At 46.4% G+C, this 20,245-nt stretch overlaps 1 protein-coding gene across 4 annotated transcripts in view; it reads left to right on the top strand.

Moving 5' to 3' along the window:
- tweek (transmembrane protein KIAA1109 homolog tweek) overlaps positions 1 to 20,245 on the top strand; it is a 576,634-nt gene that overhangs the window by 215,687 nt on the left and 340,702 nt on the right. For all 4 annotated transcript variants that reach the window (XM_070534911.1, XM_070534912.1, XM_070534910.1 and 1 more), the window contains 4 exons: positions 2,192 to 2,404; positions 10,225 to 10,343; positions 16,990 to 17,314; positions 17,537 to 17,638. In XM_070534911.1, the coding sequence (XP_070391012.1) occupies positions 2,192 to 2,404; positions 10,225 to 10,343; positions 16,990 to 17,314; positions 17,537 to 17,638 (759 nt within the window). The remainder of the gene's footprint in view (positions 1 to 2,191; positions 2,405 to 10,224; positions 10,344 to 16,989; positions 17,315 to 17,536; positions 17,639 to 20,245) is intronic.

The following is a 20,245-nucleotide window of genomic DNA, read 5'->3' as shown; positions in this document are numbered from 1 at the left end:
CATACGGCTTGTCCGTACGTGAACAGGAGTCAGCTCTACTGGAATTCATACTGGGCTTGTAGACGGTGTTCGATTTGTTAGTGGTCGCATGTACCCCGCACCTCCACCAGAAAAACTTAACGTAGATTGAAGATGGAGTCTTGCAAAAAAGATGCTTCTCTTTAACGGCGGGCCAGAAGAAGAGCGTGCAGCTTAGGCGCTTCATTGTCTTTCATGGTGCCGAACTTTGTGCGCACCGTCCTGCAGTGCGGGAGACCCACATCATTTTGTCAATATGTAGGTAGAATTCACCTAAAAGGGAGTGGGTGTAAGGCAGGTGGGCGAGGCAACGACTGAGGGTGTGTTAGCGGCAAGGGTATAGAAAGGGGTGCTATTCAGTGTGGGTGAGGGAATGTGCAGTAGCACTGTGTATCAGCCGACTATGTGTTTTTTCATGGAAGAAGCCTGGACAATTGGGGGGGGGGGTATTATCTACTTCACTGGAGGTCAGTGACCTAGTGCCTCTCTGAAAGAGAGAATAACAGAAGGGTAAAAAATGGTGCTTGTGAAAAAAAAAAATTGCTAAAATGGATTCAAAATATAAAGAAAAAGGAGGGCAGAAGAAAAAAAATAAAAGAAACACTAAACAGCCCAATGAAAAATAACTAAGTGCTGTTGCCTATAGGGTGAAATTTAGTGTAGCAAATAGATTCTAAAGCTCCATTTGAAACATTTATGTCTACTGGTTGCAAAGTCTTGAACTTTTGGATGAGTTGTGATTCTCTGTATTTTCTGTCTCATGCAGAACAGGAATTTGACTTTAGGATGTAGAGTTGAAGTTCATCAATGTTATGACCTGGTTGGCTGAAATGCTTCGAGATGGCTTTGGGAAGCTTTTTAGCTGTGTCTATGTGATGCCCGTTTAACATGATGTTCATTGCTTGTCCCATTTCACTAGTATATTGTTTCTTACAGAAGGGACATTCAAGCATATAAATCACATCAGAACTAATACTAGCAAAGCTAGCTTTCACTTCGTGTGTATAGCTATTTGCGGTGCTTTTGATTTTAATGTCACTTTGAAGGTGTCTGCAGGTCTTGCATCTGGGGGGGCAGCATGCTTTTATTACAGGGGAATGATGTTGGCTCACTTTTTTGCATGCACTAAAATCTCTTTAAATTTTCTATTGCGGCAAAAGGTCACTCTTGGTACCACTGGGAACATTTTTCTCAGACACTCGTTACTGATTATATTGGGTGGTATTTTCGTAGGATGTTTATGTTTGGGAGGGCATTAGAATATTTTGTTATAAAGGCTGGTGATCTCTCAGATTCTGGTGTAGGCTGTTTCTTAGCCAATTCTGAGTGCCTCTCCAACCTTGACGCAAAGTGCTCATTAGAGTGGTAAAACTTTGCTCATCGAGTGCACCCCCATGGAATGCTATGGCATAAGTCTGCCCGCCATCTTTTCGCCACTTTTCGGCATCCAAGAGACCGCGGTTTTCTGACATCACAAAGCTTCGAGAAAACTTCATTCACGTGTGGATTCTATAACGGGAGACACCAGCGATGTGATTGCAGCAGAGATTAACGACTCGGGCGCATTGCACTATGGAATTTGACAGCTTCCGTTTGCTCCGCAGTAAACAGCTGGGAACAGTCAGCACTCGCTTGGTATCCGTCACTAGGTGGTCATGAGTCGTGGGTTTAGTACTTTTGTGGCCTGTTCTCTGCATGCATGAGACTAATTCGTCGGCAGTATTAATTTGACACCGCATGCCCAAAAGGGTTGCCACCGCTCAGCGACGGCGATGCCTCCACTTGCCACTTTGCTCCAAACGGGTCAAGCACTTCGTGCACATTGAGTAATGCGGCTTAAAATGCATGCATTGGGGTCGGGACTGGAAGAAATTTCGAATAAAGCAATTTCGTTATAACGAGGGATTACTGTATATATGAAATAGCGTAATTTAATTTCAAATGTCTTTTCTGACTTCAAAAGAAGTTTGGCAAGGCCCAGCCTTTAATGCGTTGTCTCTGTGGAGAGTTTGCTGAAGCTGCACTAATCCGTCACTAAATCCGGGGCATTGCAAAATTGCATAACGAGGGTTCCACTGTACAATACTTGCAAATTGATCACAGTTATGTTACCATTAGTGTTTAAGGGTCACGTGGCATTGTGGCCTACACTTACTTTTGAATTCTGTTTCAGACTGGCAAGCTGGAGTTTGGGCCTCTTGTGATGGACAACTGGGCACAGGGGCTGCTGCCTCAAAACAGCCAGGAGGGCTTCCTTCGAGCACATGACAAAACAACACACCGGCTTTGGTTCCTGTGGGGAGACAACCGTGCTGGAGGTCGCTGTGGCTGTCTAGGCGGTTGCTTCTTCTTTGGCTCTGATGATGCGACAGATAGCTCACCTGCGGTATGTTGCCGTGTTACACAAGCACATGTTTTTAACGCGACAGCGTTAAGGAGCTCGTGTCGCAGAAAAGCCGGTGTCGTCGGCGTCGGCGTCGTTGGCCGTGAGCGATAAATCCCAGCAGGCACTTCATGAATAAAAAACAACTTGCAAGATGGGCTGGGTGGGAATCGAACCAGGGTCTCCGGAATGTGAGACGGAGGCGCTACCACTCAGCCACGAGTTCGATGCTTCAAAGCGGTACAAAAGCGTCTCTAGTGAATGCGGTGTTGCCTTAGAAACGAGCTGTTTGTAAGGCTCAGGCGTGCGTCGCTTACTCAGGCGCACATTTCGTTGCCGCGCCGAACGCAGCGCTGCTCGACGCTCACCGCGTCCGATGCGGGGCGCATAGTCGCTGCACCGTAGCCCACTGTCTTACACTCCTTGGCGGGTCGACGGGAACGCTGTCGCGTTCCACTCTTGAAGGCGAAGCTTAAGCGTCCTCCAATTTTATGATCTTTATGCAATTTTATACAATATATATTGCCACATGCATATTGTGTGTTTCTTATGGATGATGTGCGCGGGCTCCCCAACGAAGACAAACTGCTCCTGGGTCTCAAGTTGTCGGCTGAGCTAGCCTACACTGCAAATGTTTTTTATAAAAATGCACGGTAAATGGTCTTTGGTGTTTATTCCCTCAATCCCTTAACAATATTATAAATTTTTATGCAAGTTCAGCAGCACTTTCCTACAGACTATGATGGAAAAACATATTTAATTCAGCACTTATTCTCTGCCAGCTGTTGTGATAGCAAATAACTTCCAGTATCAGCACCTGAATAGCAGTGCACAAAACTAGTGTATGGAGCTTACATTTTCCTTGGCTGTAACATCTTCACGATGCCCTTCAGCATGTCAGTAAAGAAGAACTTGAAATCATTATACCACTGATGCTGTGGTCTTGCACACAGTGACCTATATGTTATTTTAAGAGGTGGGCTGGTGTCAACTGTTTTAGAATACAGATAGTAAGCCTCAAATATTGAATTGAATACAGAACAGTCCAATGCAAATGTGTATATTTACAGCAGAAATATTTATTTCAGCATAGTATACAGTCAACGACCGATTTCTCGACGCCCAATTTTCCGACGCCCGATAATTCGGGCACCTCACTATGCTGCTGTGTCCTCCATAAAGTAAATGTACAAGAACGTCCGAACTTTCGGATGCAAAAAAAAAACCTTTGTCATCTGATTTTCCGGACTTTTTGTCATGACTGTAGGTCCGAAACAGCATTAATCGTAGGCGCGACTGCTGCCATGTTCATTATGTAACCACCTTGAACCGCACCCTCGCACGCTAAACCGCTTGCAGCCGTATATAGCCACCACAGTGGCAATGCTAGGCCTAGCTCCTTCAACGTTTGCTACCAAGCTTCTTGCTGTTCGGTGCCATGTTTTACAGCGAAGCTGTTGGCTTCTTGTTTGTCAGGATTTTTCGTGGAGACATCCTGTGCTCACCCAAAAAGAGGACCCCACCCAGTGACTGTGGCCACCCAGGCAGACTTCAAACATTGCCTGGAAAATGACTAGTCTTTGGGTTTCTGTGTATCTAAAATATGATTTCTCGTATATTCAAATTACAATCTGAAGCTATAATTTCTGCAGCTTGTGTGTAAGTCGTACTTAATGAATTCTCTCACGCAACTTTGAAATCTTTAATTAGTTCAATGATGCACTTGCGCTTGGCGGCGAGCCTGGAAGAATGAGGGTGTATGCTGCAATTCCACACATGTGCATCTGTGCAGGACGTACGTCACTTGTGCTGGTGGTGCTTGTCAATGTCGGTTACGCTTGTCTAACTTCGGCAACAGCTTTGTTGTACATGTTCTTTAACAGGGTGAAATGAAGGCAGACATTTTTAAAAATTTTTTTTAGAGCAGAGAGGCACATTTACTTGGAGTGCTTTGCACACTAGACAACTTCTCTGAATTCTCTGAAGCACTCCAAGGAAATATGCCTTTCTGCATTTTATTGCGATAGCAATTATACGGACACTCCAGGCACATTTCTGCTGTCGTCCTCACCATCGCCTTGAGGTTCCACATGAGTGAAAGCATGTGAGGGTGAGCCGGCAAATGCCGTTCAATTTGGCACGCGCGCGAGGAACGTGGCCCAAATGCATGCCCTCTCCTATGGTGTGCAAGGCAGGGAGGAGGGGCAATCTTCTTCAACAGCTGCTCTGGTGCCTCGACGTCCTCCTCACCCGCCACTCTATACAGAGTGGACACAACCGCGGCGTCTACTACGGTGTTGGCCACGCAAACCGTGGATGCCATAGTAGACTCCTTTGGTGGACGCCGTAAGAATGCGTTGCCGGTGCTTGTGTGTCTTGAAAGTGGTCCACGAATGTGGCTAAAGTACGCACTCATGCAGGCCTCATCTTCAATGCAATCTGCGATGTTTCAGAGTGCACGTAGTGCTGCTAGTTTTGTAAGCGCTGTGCTTTTGACATTTCGTTCACATTGAAGCAGCAGATGCACGGAGGTCAATTGGTTTGCATTTCCTGCCGTGATTCCTAACTCCAAAGTTTTCTCAGATAGTTTCCACTGTCATTGAGCAAGATGTGGTCATGGTTACCTGTGTGCACATGACACCATGCTGGTTAATTTAATTAAAACACATTGAAGGGCTAGTTGGTCTGAGTCCATGATAGAATGGGTAAGCATGACTGAACAAGGACATACAAAGAAGCAGACATGCGAAGACAGCACTGTCTCTGTGTGTCTGTTTCTTTCTACATCCTCGTTGAGTTACACCTACATATTCTATCATTGTTCAGTTAGTAAGCGAATGTTTACAACTTTATACGGTCAATAAAACTACTATCCTTACATCGTACAGCTATCTACTGATTTGCTATTGCAATCGGGGGCTTCGTCTTTCGGACGGAACTGCGAATTTTTTTATTAAGAAAACTCACAAGATGTGCGACCCCTTCAGAGTCTGTCTCAGAAGTGGGCACTTGGCAGAAGTGCCTTGGGTCATACCTTCTCTGCAAGGTCTGAAGCAGCTGCCTATCAAAGAACCGTTCTTGGCACACAACTCCACAGTGGTAGTTCAGTTCCTGAAAGACTCAAGCCTCAAAAGAACACAGGCATTTTGGTAGACATCAAGGATTTGTAATATTCCCTACCTGAAGATCACCTCACCGTCATTGTGCTAGAAGGCATTGAGGCGATAGGCAAGGTACGGTTCCAGAATGCAGTTGTATCAACGGCGCCAATTTCCTGGATCTGCTGCAGATCTACCTAAGATCCACCATTGTGTTACATAATGAAGAGTTCTATGTGCAAAAAAACGTGATATTCGTAGGCTCTTGCATTGCATCCATAATGAGTGATTTATTGTTGGCACACTATGATAGTCTCCTCTCCACCAGGATAACCTCAGCAGTGCAGGTTGAGTGAAAGGTCCCATTACGGTGACAATTTTTTGGTGATCCTTTCTGCCCACTCAAATGAAACCACAGCTCTGTTCGACCAAGTTTTGAAAAATTCAGGAGCATTTCTTGAGGGTACACGTTTACAAGGGAATTCCCTGATGAAGTCGAAATCCACTTCCTTGACTACACCTCGAGGAGAGGCACATGTGTTGGATGTATGCCCCATATTAGAAGAAACACCGCCCCCCTCCACTTCCAATCATTTAAAAGTGGTGAAGTGCTCCATAGCCCTAGGGTCTCTCAGAAATGCTGTCCACTCTTGCCCCCACTTGACACCCAGCAGCTTCGCTAGCCGGGTCCATCGGCTTAAAGCAAATGGCTATCCAGCACAACTGCTGTCATCCTTGATGGAAGTTTTATTGCAAGAGGTGCGTTCACTCAAAAAACTGTGCGAAGTGGTAAAGGGCATAAACAAGACTGTGACAATCTCATATATACATTGTTATACGTTTGTGATGCATGTGCTACAAGAGTTGATTGATGATGACTCACCATCCCTTTCTTCCTTTCTCTCTTTCAGCCCGTTGGGAATAGTATATATTTGTTATATATATGGGGGCAGGCTTCAGTAAACATGTTGGCAGTCAGTGCTGGTCTCATGCTCTACCTCTTCCGTGTTTCTTTTTTTGTGTGTGTGTGCTGTTTAAGATGAATGACCCGTACCAACTTACTCGCACCCAAACCCTTCTGAGCCCCTAGTGAGTCCGAAAAATGGGACGTTCGCGTATAACCTGCATCAAACATATTTTTTGATGTAGCAGTAATGTCGTAGTGCGGGTTATATGTGAATTTGCCTTGAGGTGTGGCTTCACAGCAGTGTGACACGTGCTTTCGTGAAGCTACGCATCAAGGGAAAGTATGCCATCCAATATTTAATTATCCTATAAATAAAATGGGCAGGGCAACGTCACTCGCTCTCCACCCCGGCATATTGAAGCTCCCTTCTCCCCTCCATCGACTATCCCATTATCCTCCTTTTTACGGGTCGCCATTTTGCATTTAGTAGTTAGGGAATAGTACACAATGAACTGGCAAACTAGAACTTGGATCACCATAAGCTGTGCTGAAAAGCTGTCCTAGCACAGCAGATTCTAAAGAGAGAGCTATATTCACATGTTGGAGAACATTGCAATTCGAGCCCAGCACCTGATCAAGTGTCACCCATGCCCACAGTGCTCCCTCAGACAGCACAAAGTGCTTCACAATACGGCGGAAAGCTAAATCACTGTTGGGATTTTTGGCTTGGTTGCATTTGCTCCATCACCTTTGCCCTTGTGAGAGCTGCTCCATCTGCTCTGCAATGTGATCTGAACACGTCACATGTCACGTGACTGATTCGTGTGTAATCACGTCTGTGTGCGAATACCTTTTTTTTTCCATATTTGAAGCTTAAGCGGCCTCCAAATTTTTTATTTGCCTACCCAATTAAAGAAATTTTGAGGCTGCTCAAGCTTCGCCTTTAAGAGTGAAACGCGATAAATTCCAAAGATCCCTGACTGCTTGTCACGCTTCGCAGCAACCGCCGCTTTCTTGCGGATGCGTGGAGCCGAGCGCAATGGTATTCTTCCAAGGAACTGAGTGGGCCGCGCCGCTTGGGAAAAGGATATGTGTTTGAGTTTCCACGTAACAGAATTATGTTTCCTGGTATATTCAAATTAAACTCTTACACTATCATGTCTGTAGATTGAGTTCAGGTCATACATTACGATTTTTCTGACGTATTTTTCTTTGAGAATTCAATTAGTTCAGTAACACCTTGCGCCACGTGGAGGGCCTGCATGGATGTGGTTCGGAATAATTTTTTGCCATGCGAGGTCTGATCGGATTTTTTGTGACACAGGCCCCTTAATGCTGTTGCGCTAAAATGTTTGCAACATACTGTGCATGGAATACCGTCCGTGGGAAGGCAAGCTTAGTTCGTCGCTGTTGGCTTTGTGTCTTTCTTCACTCTTGAGCAGCACTTACTGATTATGCAGTAATAACAAGCTTTGCCAAATGGCTTCAGATTATTGCTGTACTACTCCAAGTGTTCCAAAAAGACAAATTTTTCTTCTCCCGAAACTGTTCCAAAGGCTGGTGTGGCTGCTCCTAAACTGCTCCAGAATGACATTTTTCCTGCTCCAAAAGTTGCTACAAATTCTAAACTGACTGGACCACCACTGTTTGTACCACATGCAGGCAGGACTTTTGCAGCACAGCTTGCGCAGCAAGCCCCTTCAATTGTTTTTCTGCAGAGTGTGAGACACCTAACAGAATCACTGATGTCCATGTACTGCATTTGCAATAACATAGTGTAGTAACAAATCTAATGCAAGGTGGGAAGAAGGGAGAGGGCACCTTTGCTTGGCATGAAAAAAAGAAGTCGCAGGTTCTCCCGCAAGACGAAGCATCCATTGCGATAGCAAATTAATGCACAGCTATGCGAAGTAAGGATAGTAGTTCTATCGGACGAATAAGCTTGGAAACATTCACTTACTAACTGAATTAACAAGCATATGGTGTCAGCGCACACAAGCAAACATGAACACATCACACTCGATGAGCGCAGACACTCGCTATCAAAGCGCTATTGTGAGCAATGCGGCAGCAGCAGTGAGCGAAGTGACCTTCGCGCAGTTTACCGCTTCAACGCAAGAGTGGCGAGCACACAGCCTCGCGTGCATAAAAGTATGAGTCATCTGCAGATCATCTTCAAGATACGGCATGCACGACCATTCCTGGCATTACAAAGTACACACTTGGTGGTGGAGTCGAAACCACCTCCCCTCTCTCTAGCGCTGCCTCTCCGCTTGCCTCTATATATGGCGTGCGAGATTGAGCTGTGAACATCAGTTTCCCTTGCGCCCGGTTGAAAAATGCACTGTTGCTGCCAGAGCAGAATGCCTCCCCCCTCCTCCTTCTTCCCTCCTATCCCCCCACAGCCTTTCGCGTGACAGAAAATGGTGCGCTTGCTTTCTGCTTTTTTCATTCACGCGTGCCACATTGAGGCGTGATCGTCGGCTACCCTCGTGTGCTTTTACTTGCACATGCAGCGTACGACACACAGCAACAGTGTCATCACCCTCGGAGTTTATACGGAAGATTACAGCAATGGTGATAAAAAAAATGTGCTTGTAGTGTCCATATAATCGCTATCACAATAAAAAAATTTTTGATTATAACTTCAAGTAAGTGTGATTTAATACATCTGCGCTCATTTACAATAGCGCCTTTTAGCATTCTGCAATGCACGCAGGCATCGTGGTAATTCCCACTGCAGAACACCTCTGAATTGCAAGATCGTTTGTTCAATATTATGCCCATTGCGGAGACCATGAACAAACAACTGCAAAGAATTATTTGTACTGGTAGAAGTTTCGAAGACAGCCTTCAGTTTCAAATTAGGGCAGTCTGCATAAGTATTGCATTCTCTGCTAAAAGTTATCTATGTGTAGCCACTGACTTCTTTTTGGCCATCTGTTTCTTCTGTAAATGCTTGGCACTAAAAACTGTAATTAAATTTCAAGACATATATATATATATATATATATTGTTTCTTGTTACTACACAATTGCCATAAAAAGCTTTTTAGCAGGCTTTGCTTGCCATATTACTTCACTAGAGTAATGCAGTAGGTTTGCATTAATTAGAGTCTGGTTTAATTGGAATTCTTGGTTAATTCGATCGTCATTGAAAGTTCTGGCCGGTGCCCATGCATTTCTACGGGCCCGAGCTTCTGTTATATAGATAATAAAATTATCCTTTACCAAATAATCGAACGGGAACAGTGAGAATGTGCTTGCGTGACTTCAATAGTCACCCCAATTGCGACCTATTTATTAGCAGCATCTATCCTGGTGGAGCTTAGGGGACAGGGAATGTGTTGTGCACACATCATCTCTCATCAAAAACGTCCATTTTCGGCCTGCCTTAGGAAGATTTTCAAGCACTAGTCATAACTCACAATGTCTGATTACGATATAAAACAGAAACAGCACAATACAGGACGAGTGAGTAAAGAGCACAGGACAGAGTGCTGTCGTACACTCTTTACTCACTCGTCCTGTATAATGCTGTTTCTGTTTTATTCCAGTGGTGAACCAACCAGCCCCTTTGAATACAGTGATTACAGCATTTGCCAGATTCTAACACATGTCCCTCCCCCCTTTCTTTGTTTTTCTCGTGAAAATTGGGCTGAAAATTGCCTGTGGAATAACCAATATCTGAATTAACTGATGGGTGGCCAAATACGCCTAAATTAACAAGAGTTTTATTGCATAAAATAATGCATACAGCTGTTGGGACCAGAGGTTGCACCTCTCACATTCGCAATGTGGTTAACTTGTTCTTGTCAGGGTGATGCCGGGCAGGGAGAAGAAGAATCACGCCACTCTGTGTTCCGCCAGCACAGCAGCCCAGCGCATCGCCAGCCAGCTGCCGTTAGCTTTGCCCGTTCCACTTCGGCATGTGACGGGTATGTCTGCTTTATTTCCTAGATGTGCTTCTTACAGCTTTCAAGTATCTACGGTATAAAGAGGCAGTTGCTTAGCAAGTGCTCATGAACTTATTTTTGATTTGGCTAAAGCAGCACGCCTGGAAATACAGAAACACACGAAATGATGACAAAGCGGTGTGTGCTTGTCAGGGCTTTAAAGTGTGCTGCTTTACAAAAAGGGATGCAATAGCCCTGCTAGAGCAAACTTTTGCTCATGCCATAGAGGCCTACCCTACTACTAAACCTTATCTCCCATTTTTAGATCCTTACTATGTATGTGGGCATGTCCTTTCTGAGAGCTCATAAAGAATGCTGTGATCTTAGTGGGACTGATATGGGATATTCAAAATGCATAGTCATCTGGAAACAGTGGCTGCTTTGGTCATTTTTGCAACAATATATAACAAGGCGGCTGTATGATATGAAGTTCGGTGATGATTGTTGTGTGGCTATTCAGGACTCTAAAATGCAGCAATTGCCTTAATCCAGTGATTAAAGAACAGCAAACTTCATTTGCTGCCACAAATTAGCTTAGTAACATTACAGTATACTGGAAAGGGATATTGTGTACAGGGGTGGCACACCCGATGCATTGCTGTGAGGTCAAAAGTGTGGAAAGGTTCGGTACTTGGATGCCACCCCATGCAATTGCAGCGCCGCCGCCAACATCTGTCGCATAGGGTTTCCCGTCGCTCATTCCTGTTGTTGGCAGTTGTGCTAGTTGTGCACTGCTAGCGTGTGCATACAACTTTGTGTTGTTGTGAGAATTCTTGTAGTTTATGTAGTAGAAATGACATATTCTTTTAAAGTAAAGGCTTGCTTTTTCCTGAGGTGTCCCAGTTTCAATTATACACAGCGTCTGTTGCCACAATATAAAGATTGAATGCAATACAAAGCTGCAGAGAGAACGGAAGAGGAGAAGAACAAAGTGCGGTTGTTTTTACAGCGGCTAGGTGCCGGCGTGGCCCCTTTTCATCAATTCATCTCTAAATAAATGCACCCCATCGTAACAGTTTTGGTGGACGGTGCGTGGTAAAACAACGGCGCCCCCGAAGAATGATGACAAACCGCCCGCAGAAGTGCAATCGGTGGAGCTTCGCCGAAGTCGCCAAATTGCTGGTCTGCCACCACAGATGGCTTCTGACGGTGACAATGCACCACCTTCTTCCAGCTACTCATGGCAGCTCTACATCGAACCACGAACCTTCACCGGAAAAAGCGGGGAAGACATGAACATATGGCTCAGGTTTTACCAACGTGCAATTCGGTTCAATGGCTGGAACGCCACCGCCCAGATTACCAACGTTGCCTTCTTCCTCGAGGGAACTGCGTCTGTGTGGCTTGAAAACCACGGAAGAAAGCATGAAACGTGGGAATAGTTCGTAGACGAAATCAGGCAGTGCTTCGAAGATCCAGCAGCTAAAGAGAAGCGCGCAGAGCAAACCCTAATGCAGCCAGCCTAAGTTCCCGGTGAAACTTGCACGACGTGCATCGAGGAAGTGCTGAAGTTGTGCAAGGCCCTGGACCCTCAAATGAAAGCAGAGGACAAAGTTGGTCATCTTTTAAAAGGAATCACTGAGGGCGTGTACCAGTTCCTCATTGGAAAAAACAGTCTGGACTCCGTAAGTGATGTCATTCAGCACTACCGTACATTTGAAGCCTTGAAAACTTGGCATATCACACCGAAGTTCAGCTGCCTGGCCAACGTAGCTAATGTCGCCAGTGTTGACGTGGTCTCAGTTCCATCCGACCTTGCATCAGTTATTCGGCAAGTGGTGCGCGAAGAGCTTGACCGACGTGAGGCGGCTTCCCTGTTGACTTTGCGGGCTCGAGAGTCCTTGTCTCAATACAACTTCCGTGAGACATCCATCAATGCTGCCTCCGTAGATGCCTACAACTTCGCTTCTCATTCAAGAGTGCCAAGTCTCACTATGAACACACATCCCAGTTATCACTTCCACGACGGTTACTCACCCAGACTACCTGCAGTTTCTCAAGAGCGACAGCACAAATTTTATCGGTGTAGCAGTCGGCACGGCGACGGGACATGCTTGCCTTCTGACTCTGATAGCAGGACAAACCACCAGACGAATTACCGTAGCGACTCACCAGCTTCTGTGCGGAGCTTGACGCCACCGCCTTCACGGCAGTGCAGTTCTCCATTTCCACGACGTCTCACGTCATCGCCGCTGGGAAACTAGGCGTCGTGACCAATGGAGGTGAGGTCGCCAGTCATCATCAACTACACGCCCCTATGCCTCCGCCAGTCACCATGTGTCATAACAAGATTCGTGTTTTAGTGGACAGTGTTGCTACGTTGGCCTTAGTGGACACAGGAGTGAGTGTCTCCATTATCAGCCTGGATTTCAAAACCCGACTAGGCCATAAAGTGATGTTTTGCTGGGATAACGCTAATGCATTTCGTGCTGTAACTGGAAAGTTGCTCCAATCTATTGGTGTGTGCACTGCGAACCTTTATTTCTCCAATAACGTGTATCAAGCCGAATTTGCAGTAATTGCTCAATCTACTCACAATGTAATTCTTGGCCTCGATTTCCTACAACAGTGCGGTGCCACTGTTGACTGCGGTGCTGGCAAGCTTTTCCTGTCTCCTGTTGCCGACCAACCTGCTACCTGTGCACACCCTCTCGCCGTCATTGAAGATGCTGTCTTACCGGCATGTTATTGGCAGACTCCAAGCAGAGCATAGCAATTCCACGCTTGACAATTTTGGAATTACATGAATTATACGGCAGCAACCCTTTCTTGGCACGTGAAAAATATTGCCAGCAAGCTTGCCCGTCATGAAAGGTTAGTCTTAAATCTAAAATCTGCAGGGTGTTATGCTGTGGCACTTCATGCGTAAACGAAAGCCCTTTGCCATTGTCCCTAAAAATGTTTAAAATATCATCGCAGCACTTCAATGAGCCTTGCCTGTTAAAAAGGATTAAGAAGTCGTCCATGTATCTAAAAACTTTTAAAATATTTAAAGTGCTGTCCCGTTTAAAAGCCTCATCAAGCAGGCGATCAACACTAGATACGAATATGTTGCACAGCAGCGGCGCAATACACGAACCGATGAAAATACTGCATTATTGTAAGAAAAGCTGTTTGTCAAAGCAAATAAAGGTACTATTAAAATAGGCTTCCCATAGTGTTAAAAAGTCCTCAAGCGTAACACCGGCTGCATTTTGAAAAGCTACTCAAGAGATTTACGCACCGGGTCATGCGCGTGAGGGATTACATCAAAGACACGGTGAAACTCCAGCATGACAATGGCCCCAGCCACACGTCCTTCATTGTTGCCAACTTCCTGGCCCGGAGCAACACCCCGGTGCTCCCCCATCCCTCTTACAGTCCCGACTTGGCTCCGTGTGACTTTTCTTTGTTTCCCTGAGTGAAGAGAGCACTGAAAGGAAAGCATCGAGAGTCTGTGGAAAACATCCAAAAGCATGTTACAGTGTTCCTGAGAGACATTCCTTTCGAGGACTTTCAGGGTACCTTCCAGACGTGGCAGCCACGTCTCCGCAAATGTTTTGATGCAGGGGGAGAATATTTTGAAGAATTTTAACCGTTTGTACAGGTCCGATCAATAAATCTATTTTTCCCAGAAAATGTGCATTACTTTCATAAGGGACCATGTAACTAGTAGATTGGGGACTCACATGACCCAGACAACTGAGCCCAGCCATGCCAGTGTCAGTGCACCAATTCTACCGATGTGAGTGATGTGGCCTCACACGACCTCGCGCCGTTGTGGGGTGTGCAGGAATTCTACATTGACAGGCTGTGCATTTGGTTCATCCAGCTGGATAGCCACTTCCATCTCAACAAGGTTCCAGGCTCTGGTTGCCAATCCCCACCCCTGACTTCTACGAGGATTTGCAGGCAGTTGTCCTTGTTGGCTACTTCACCTTGAGTGCTCAGTCACAACAGCTCTCGCCATTTTAACTGTTGCGTCATTCTGCATCTTCACGTCCAACGTCGCCTGCATCCACCTGTGCCGATCTACGGCACATGCCGGCCCCAGCGTCAAACTTCTACTCAGTCCATGAGCCTCCACCCCATCTCAAATGCGGCTGTGAGATGACTCTATCCAAAGAATTCACTTGGCCAAATGCAAGTGCTTTCAGTTACTCTGTGACCCGCCACTCTCCTTCCTTGGAACGTTCCCACAAGCTATCCGCCTTCTGTTCATGGGCACTTCACTCATTACCAATTGAGAGGCTCTCCCACCGGCTCCACTACGCAGAAATGTCGCAATGCCTTCAGTGACCACTGCAGCCTGTGGGGTCTGATACGGGATATCTCGCACCGTACTCTTGGGACAAAGGAACGACAACACAGTAGTGCAAACAATCACAAGGGCACTTATTGCACCTTTCATACATCAATGCCTGCTAGCCGAGATGCTATCCACAAAACATGCCGATGGGCGCGCGACAAATCTAGAAGTCCGACTTACCGCGACCGGAAGCGAGCGAATATGTTCGCCCCATGCTGGATCCCAACGCCTGGTCGTTCGCGTGTATAGTCACGCGAATCGTGGCGCGTTCGAAGGCGGCCACGCGAGGCGGTCTCGCAGATGCATCGGTCGCCGCGCGCGGGGGATGTCCGCGCTGCTTCGGCGACCCGCCGGGGAAGAGGGTTGCTGCACGTGCAAGCACGTCTGTCCCGCTCGCTGTCTGGAACCCAAGAGAGCAAGCGCCTTCCTTTCGGCGCCCAAGTAACCTCGCGGCGCACAACACTAGCGCCATCTCTCGCACTGCGCCTGTACCACTCGGACCGCCGCGTGTGCGGCGAAGCCGCACTACAGGAGACGCACTATGCGGGAAAACATCAGGGGAGGCGCGAGGGTCGCGCATCCCCACAAGCCCTAATGCTATCGGCATTTGAGATTTCACCACAAGCAGCAGCAGGTGAGCCTTCCAATGTTCTGCACTTGCGCCTTCTGCGGATGCATGGTCTACTGAAGTTTTGTAGGAGCAGTGCTGCCATCTGGTTACTTCAGTGACCAACACTTGCGCTATCTCCACAGGAGTTGCAAGCTGCCAAACGGTCTTCTTTCAGAGGTCCGACTTCGACCACACTTGGGTATCTACTAGAACTTGCGGCAGGTCATGATTTCGCGTTACAGCATCACTGTGACTGTGCCTCGCTCACAACCTATGCTGCCGGTGCTGCCTGGTAAATCTCTCGGATTCCGTGAACCTGACACTACCAATCACAATAGCATCCGCTTTCCATAACTCCTCAATGGCCTGAACTCTCGGCATGCGTCAAGAACCAGCCAATAAGCCTCAATTCTGCTTGCTGAGTCACACCGCATTAGGTGCATAGACATCAACAATGCAAAACTTACCTGGATTTCTTAATGGACGCTAGAGATTGCCACTCATGCATATAGTCTCACAGTTTCTCTTTTTTTTTATATGCACACCTTTTGCACATATTTTCTTTTTGCAGTCGTGGTAGCTGCAGCTCCTGAGATCCCGCCTCACCATAACTGACTGGCCTAAATAAACTGTGGTCACGGCAGCTACCTCTTTGCACCGCCTCCCACATATACATTACTACATACTCAGTGACCAAAGTTGGTCTGATGGTTGGTTTCGAATCCTGTTATCTCAGCACAGCTGCCCAATGTGCTACCCATTGCTGCTGACTACCCAGTAAAGCAGGGCATAAAACCGGTTAAATACAAACGTACATAGATACATACATAGATAGCCCCTGGAAAGTGCATGAAGTGGCCTAAGAATGTTAATGCATTAACAATAGCCACTTCCAGCAGTGGTCCACTCAGAGTGAGACCACGGTTGGTCTCGAACCCTGTTCCCTCAGCCTAGACTAACTGGCACCTATCCAGTGCTCCAAATCTGTGTCAAAGAGTTTTGTTGAACAGTGGTGATGCCTGCCCAGTCCCATGTCTACTGTGACCCATGTCGTCATGAAGAGGTTCGTTGAGGAGCAGCACATATAAAAATAGCCGTGTACTCATTGACTCAAGTTGCTGCCATGCTTTACTTGGAATTATATTACCTCAGCACAGCAGCCTGATGCACTACCCGTTCGACCACAATCTGCCCAGTGACCCAAGTAGGCAGGAAAACGGTGAGGTACAAACGCACAAACAAATGTATCTAGATAGCCCCCTGAAAAGTGTGGGAAGTACCCAAAGAATGCTAATGCATTAACGCAAAAATAATTTTTCGCAGTAAGGGCACGAGAGAATGAGATTCAGGAGCACTCGATCCACGACATTAGTTGCATCGGTCTCTGTTTAGCATCTGTGTTTCACTTTATTTGCTCATTTTGTTGTCTCCACTGCTGAAAACAAACAACCTTAGGTATTTGCTGGCTTTGCCGCGGATCATTTTTCTTTACTTATAGCAGCAAATGGCTGTGGGAGGGCACCATAGAAAAAGGATGAAAGTAGCAGCTATAGGTGGTAGCCACACTCTTGGGCAAGAAGCTTTGTTTTACCGCAGCATCACCAAGATGGAAGATAACGCTTTGCAGCAAGTTGATAGATGGCACTTGACATTTTGAATATCCCCTATTGGTGTAGTGGTCATATTATGTAGAGTACAACCGGCAGTTTCCTAATGCACTTGATTTGCAGGCCTGACAGCCGTTCCCGAGAGGCAGCTGATGATGCGATTGATCGTAGACGTAGCAATGGCTCAGCTGTGCGGCGTGCGGTGTCAACAGACTCCACGCACTCCTCAGAAGCATTCTTCTCTGCTGATGAAGATGGGGCTGCTGCTGGGCGTTTACAAGATGACGGTGATCAAAACTCGGACAGGAGGCGCCGGTCATTTTGTGTGCGGGGCTCATCTTCGGCCAGCTCCAGTCTTGACCGGAGGCGCCATGCCAAGGAGCAGGACCCTGAGGCTGACTCCAACTCTGTGTCAAGCACCTCTTTTCTGTCAGCTGTGTCATCACAGGTTTGATGTCTTCACCTTTGATATTAGATACCGATTTTGTTTGGGCTTCTACTTCAGGACTTGTTGCTAAAGATAAACTCTTATTAAAATGTGTATAACAAAAGAACCTTATACACAGCTCTCATTACAACTTTGTGCCATAAACCAAAAAAGAAATGTTTATGTTTAAGTTAATTTGCTCTGCAGGCAGTTTTGATAAAAGTGATCTTGTATGTTCTTCAGGAGGATGTTACCCTTGTGAACCTGCACCATCAAATGGATCGTCCAATAACCGAGTCTCCTCTGCTGATGGCTTGTTATGCAGCCCATTTGTCACAGTACCAGGTATGTCTTCTTAGGCATTGTATACAGAGAACATAGGTTCCACAAAGCATTAGTGTTGTAAAAAAAAAAAAAAAACACAAAGGCATAAAAGGAAACTTTGTATTTTACAGTTAAAACTCGATATAATGAAGTTGGTAAAATTTGCAATTTGCTTCTTTAAATTGAAATTTTATCATAATGAAATTTGACTTTTTATGCGAATGCCACCACCACCACCGCGTATTGCACCAGCAGCAGCTGATTTGGCCTTCGTCTATTCATCTCTGCACACCATTGCAATGCCCAACCGAACCCTCCCGGCCCAGCAACGAGAGTCGCAGCTGCAGCCTGCGGCAGTTTCGGCTTCTGTGTGTCCGCGGTCAGCGACACTTCGCTGCACCGAAGCGGCCATGTGCATCGGTGCTGGACACCGACCTCTGTCAGTCTGTAAGACAGCATTGCAACGCGATAAGCAAAGTCAAGAGCCTGATGAAGATGTCGCTAGCTCTCTTCTACAGGCACTTTTTGCAGATGTGCTTGATGTATACCACAATACCAATGAGAGTGGTGAATGTAGTCTAGAGAACCTTCGGGAGGAGCAGAAGCATAAACCTAATAACATCCTTGCAGACCATAACCATATTTTTACCACTCTGCCTGGTTGCACATTCCTGGTGGTTCACAAAATAGGCACAGGCAGCCAGCCACCAGTTAGATGACCAAGTAAGTCAGACCAAGTATTGTTAGTGGATTCGCTGTCACCATCACGGTTTGTTTGGAGCGGGGGAACTACTGGAAGGTGTTTTGCAGCGCCATCTACCAGGTCTTAGAAGTCGTCAGTCAATGGACAGACACGGCGGCTACTGTCTGCGGGGTCAACTCTGGTATCAAGAGGCACCTGCTCAGGGCAAGACCCGTGCCTGCGAAAACCCTCTCACCTTGGTGTGGCCAGTGAAATCTGTGCGTAAACCCTCCCCCCCAAAAGCAGGTTGACTGCGATGACTTTGGACGCCCCAAATTGGTCGACAGTTGAACGGCTGTTTTCCCTCACCTAGAGATATAGGGAGGACAGAGTGTTTATAAGCAGCCGTGGCGTGGCTGCTGAATGTGCATTCTCTTTCAGTCATGCTAGACTGATGAACTGTAACGTTTTCATGTAGATGCTGTAAATAATCCCATATTCCTAGTTCTCGATGAGAACAAGTCTCTCCCTTCAACAAAGTCTTCAGCGTGGATGAGTTGGACGATGGCATGGGCCAGCTAGCATCTACTTCATGCCCGACCCCAACCATTACGACATGCATTGAAGGCATCGTATAGGCGCCACATTGTGGAGCGAAGTGGGCGTCAAAGAGTTTCTTTGAACAGCGGCACCTACCATGTCCCACGTCTACAGTGACCCAAGTGGTACATGCGCACATTGGCGCATACTGAGTGACCCAAGTTTGTCTGATAGTTGGTTTCAAACCCAGTTCCCTCAGCACAGGAGCCCAATGGGCTACCCATTCTACCACAAACTACCAAATGACCCAGGTAGGCGGGAGAACGGTTAGAGACAAACATGCATAGCTGGCCCCCAGAAAGTGGGCAAAATACCCTATAAATGCAAACACATTAATAACTTGCAAGTTGGTTCCACCCAGTCTAGCCCTTACTAAGATGCTACGGACACTGTCTAGCCTGTCACTGCACACATGCATCTTCAGCGCTACCGACCCCGGAGACATACAGGTGCATGGGTGCGAACAGAACACAAACACAGTGGAAACAGAACAATAAAACAATACAAACGCTTTATTGCACCTTCCCAACATGATGTGCTGGCTTCCGGGATGCTTGATGAATGGGCTGAAAGCTGGCTAGCAAGAAGCAGCGGTATTCACCTGTTCTTAGTGCTGTGGCCTCCATTATTGCTCTGTGTCCTCGATCGTGGTTCTTGGAAGATGCTCATTCCAGCTGCTTCTGCTCCGGTCGGTCTTTCGCAGTCGTCTCCTCCCTTGGGCATGGGTGGTTCCATCTGGGACCCCCGTTCCATGAGAACGAGAGTGGAGAGGAAATCGGATGAGAACTTGTCGGCTCGCCTAGTGGTGAGAGAAACAATGGATTTTTGCTGATTCCCAGAGCCTCCAAAACATTTGTGGGGAATTTTTTAAAAAGATTGTCAGTGTTTGGTCATTTGTTAGAATGCAGCCCCAACTCAATGGGACCTTTCCCTCTAAGGCCATTTTTCTTTGTGCCTTTTCAGGTTTTGCTTCGCCAAGGATTATCAAAGGTATCCAGTGTTAAGAAATTTTTATGGCGGATGGTTTGAACCTAAACACATAGTGCTTTAAAATAGCCTCAAATTCATTCCACAGATCCTTTACTGTGTTGTTGGTGGAATATTGTTCAAAATTGTCCAGCTGGAATTTCAGAAAGTTGAGAATTGTCATGAGCATGTTTTTAGTCTTTATCTGTTACTGGAACAAAGTACTTTGTACAATGCATCGTGCCTACGGCTATACCAGTAATTTTATAGTTAGATATTCTGTTTTCTTCTGTGACTGAATGACTATCTTTTTTACTGTATGGAAACACTAAATCCAACAGTGACCATGAGGTATAAGCCATTCTTGTCTCCTTGAATAA

This window comes from Dermacentor albipictus, chromosome 3, assembly GCF_038994185.2.
Source record: "Dermacentor albipictus isolate Rhodes 1998 colony chromosome 3, USDA_Dalb.pri_finalv2, whole genome shotgun sequence".
Lineage (NCBI taxonomy): Eukaryota > Metazoa > Arthropoda > Arachnida > Ixodida > Ixodidae > Dermacentor > Dermacentor albipictus.
The sequence above is the reverse complement of the archived record's forward strand: the minus strand, read 5'-3'. Positions and strand labels throughout refer to the sequence as shown.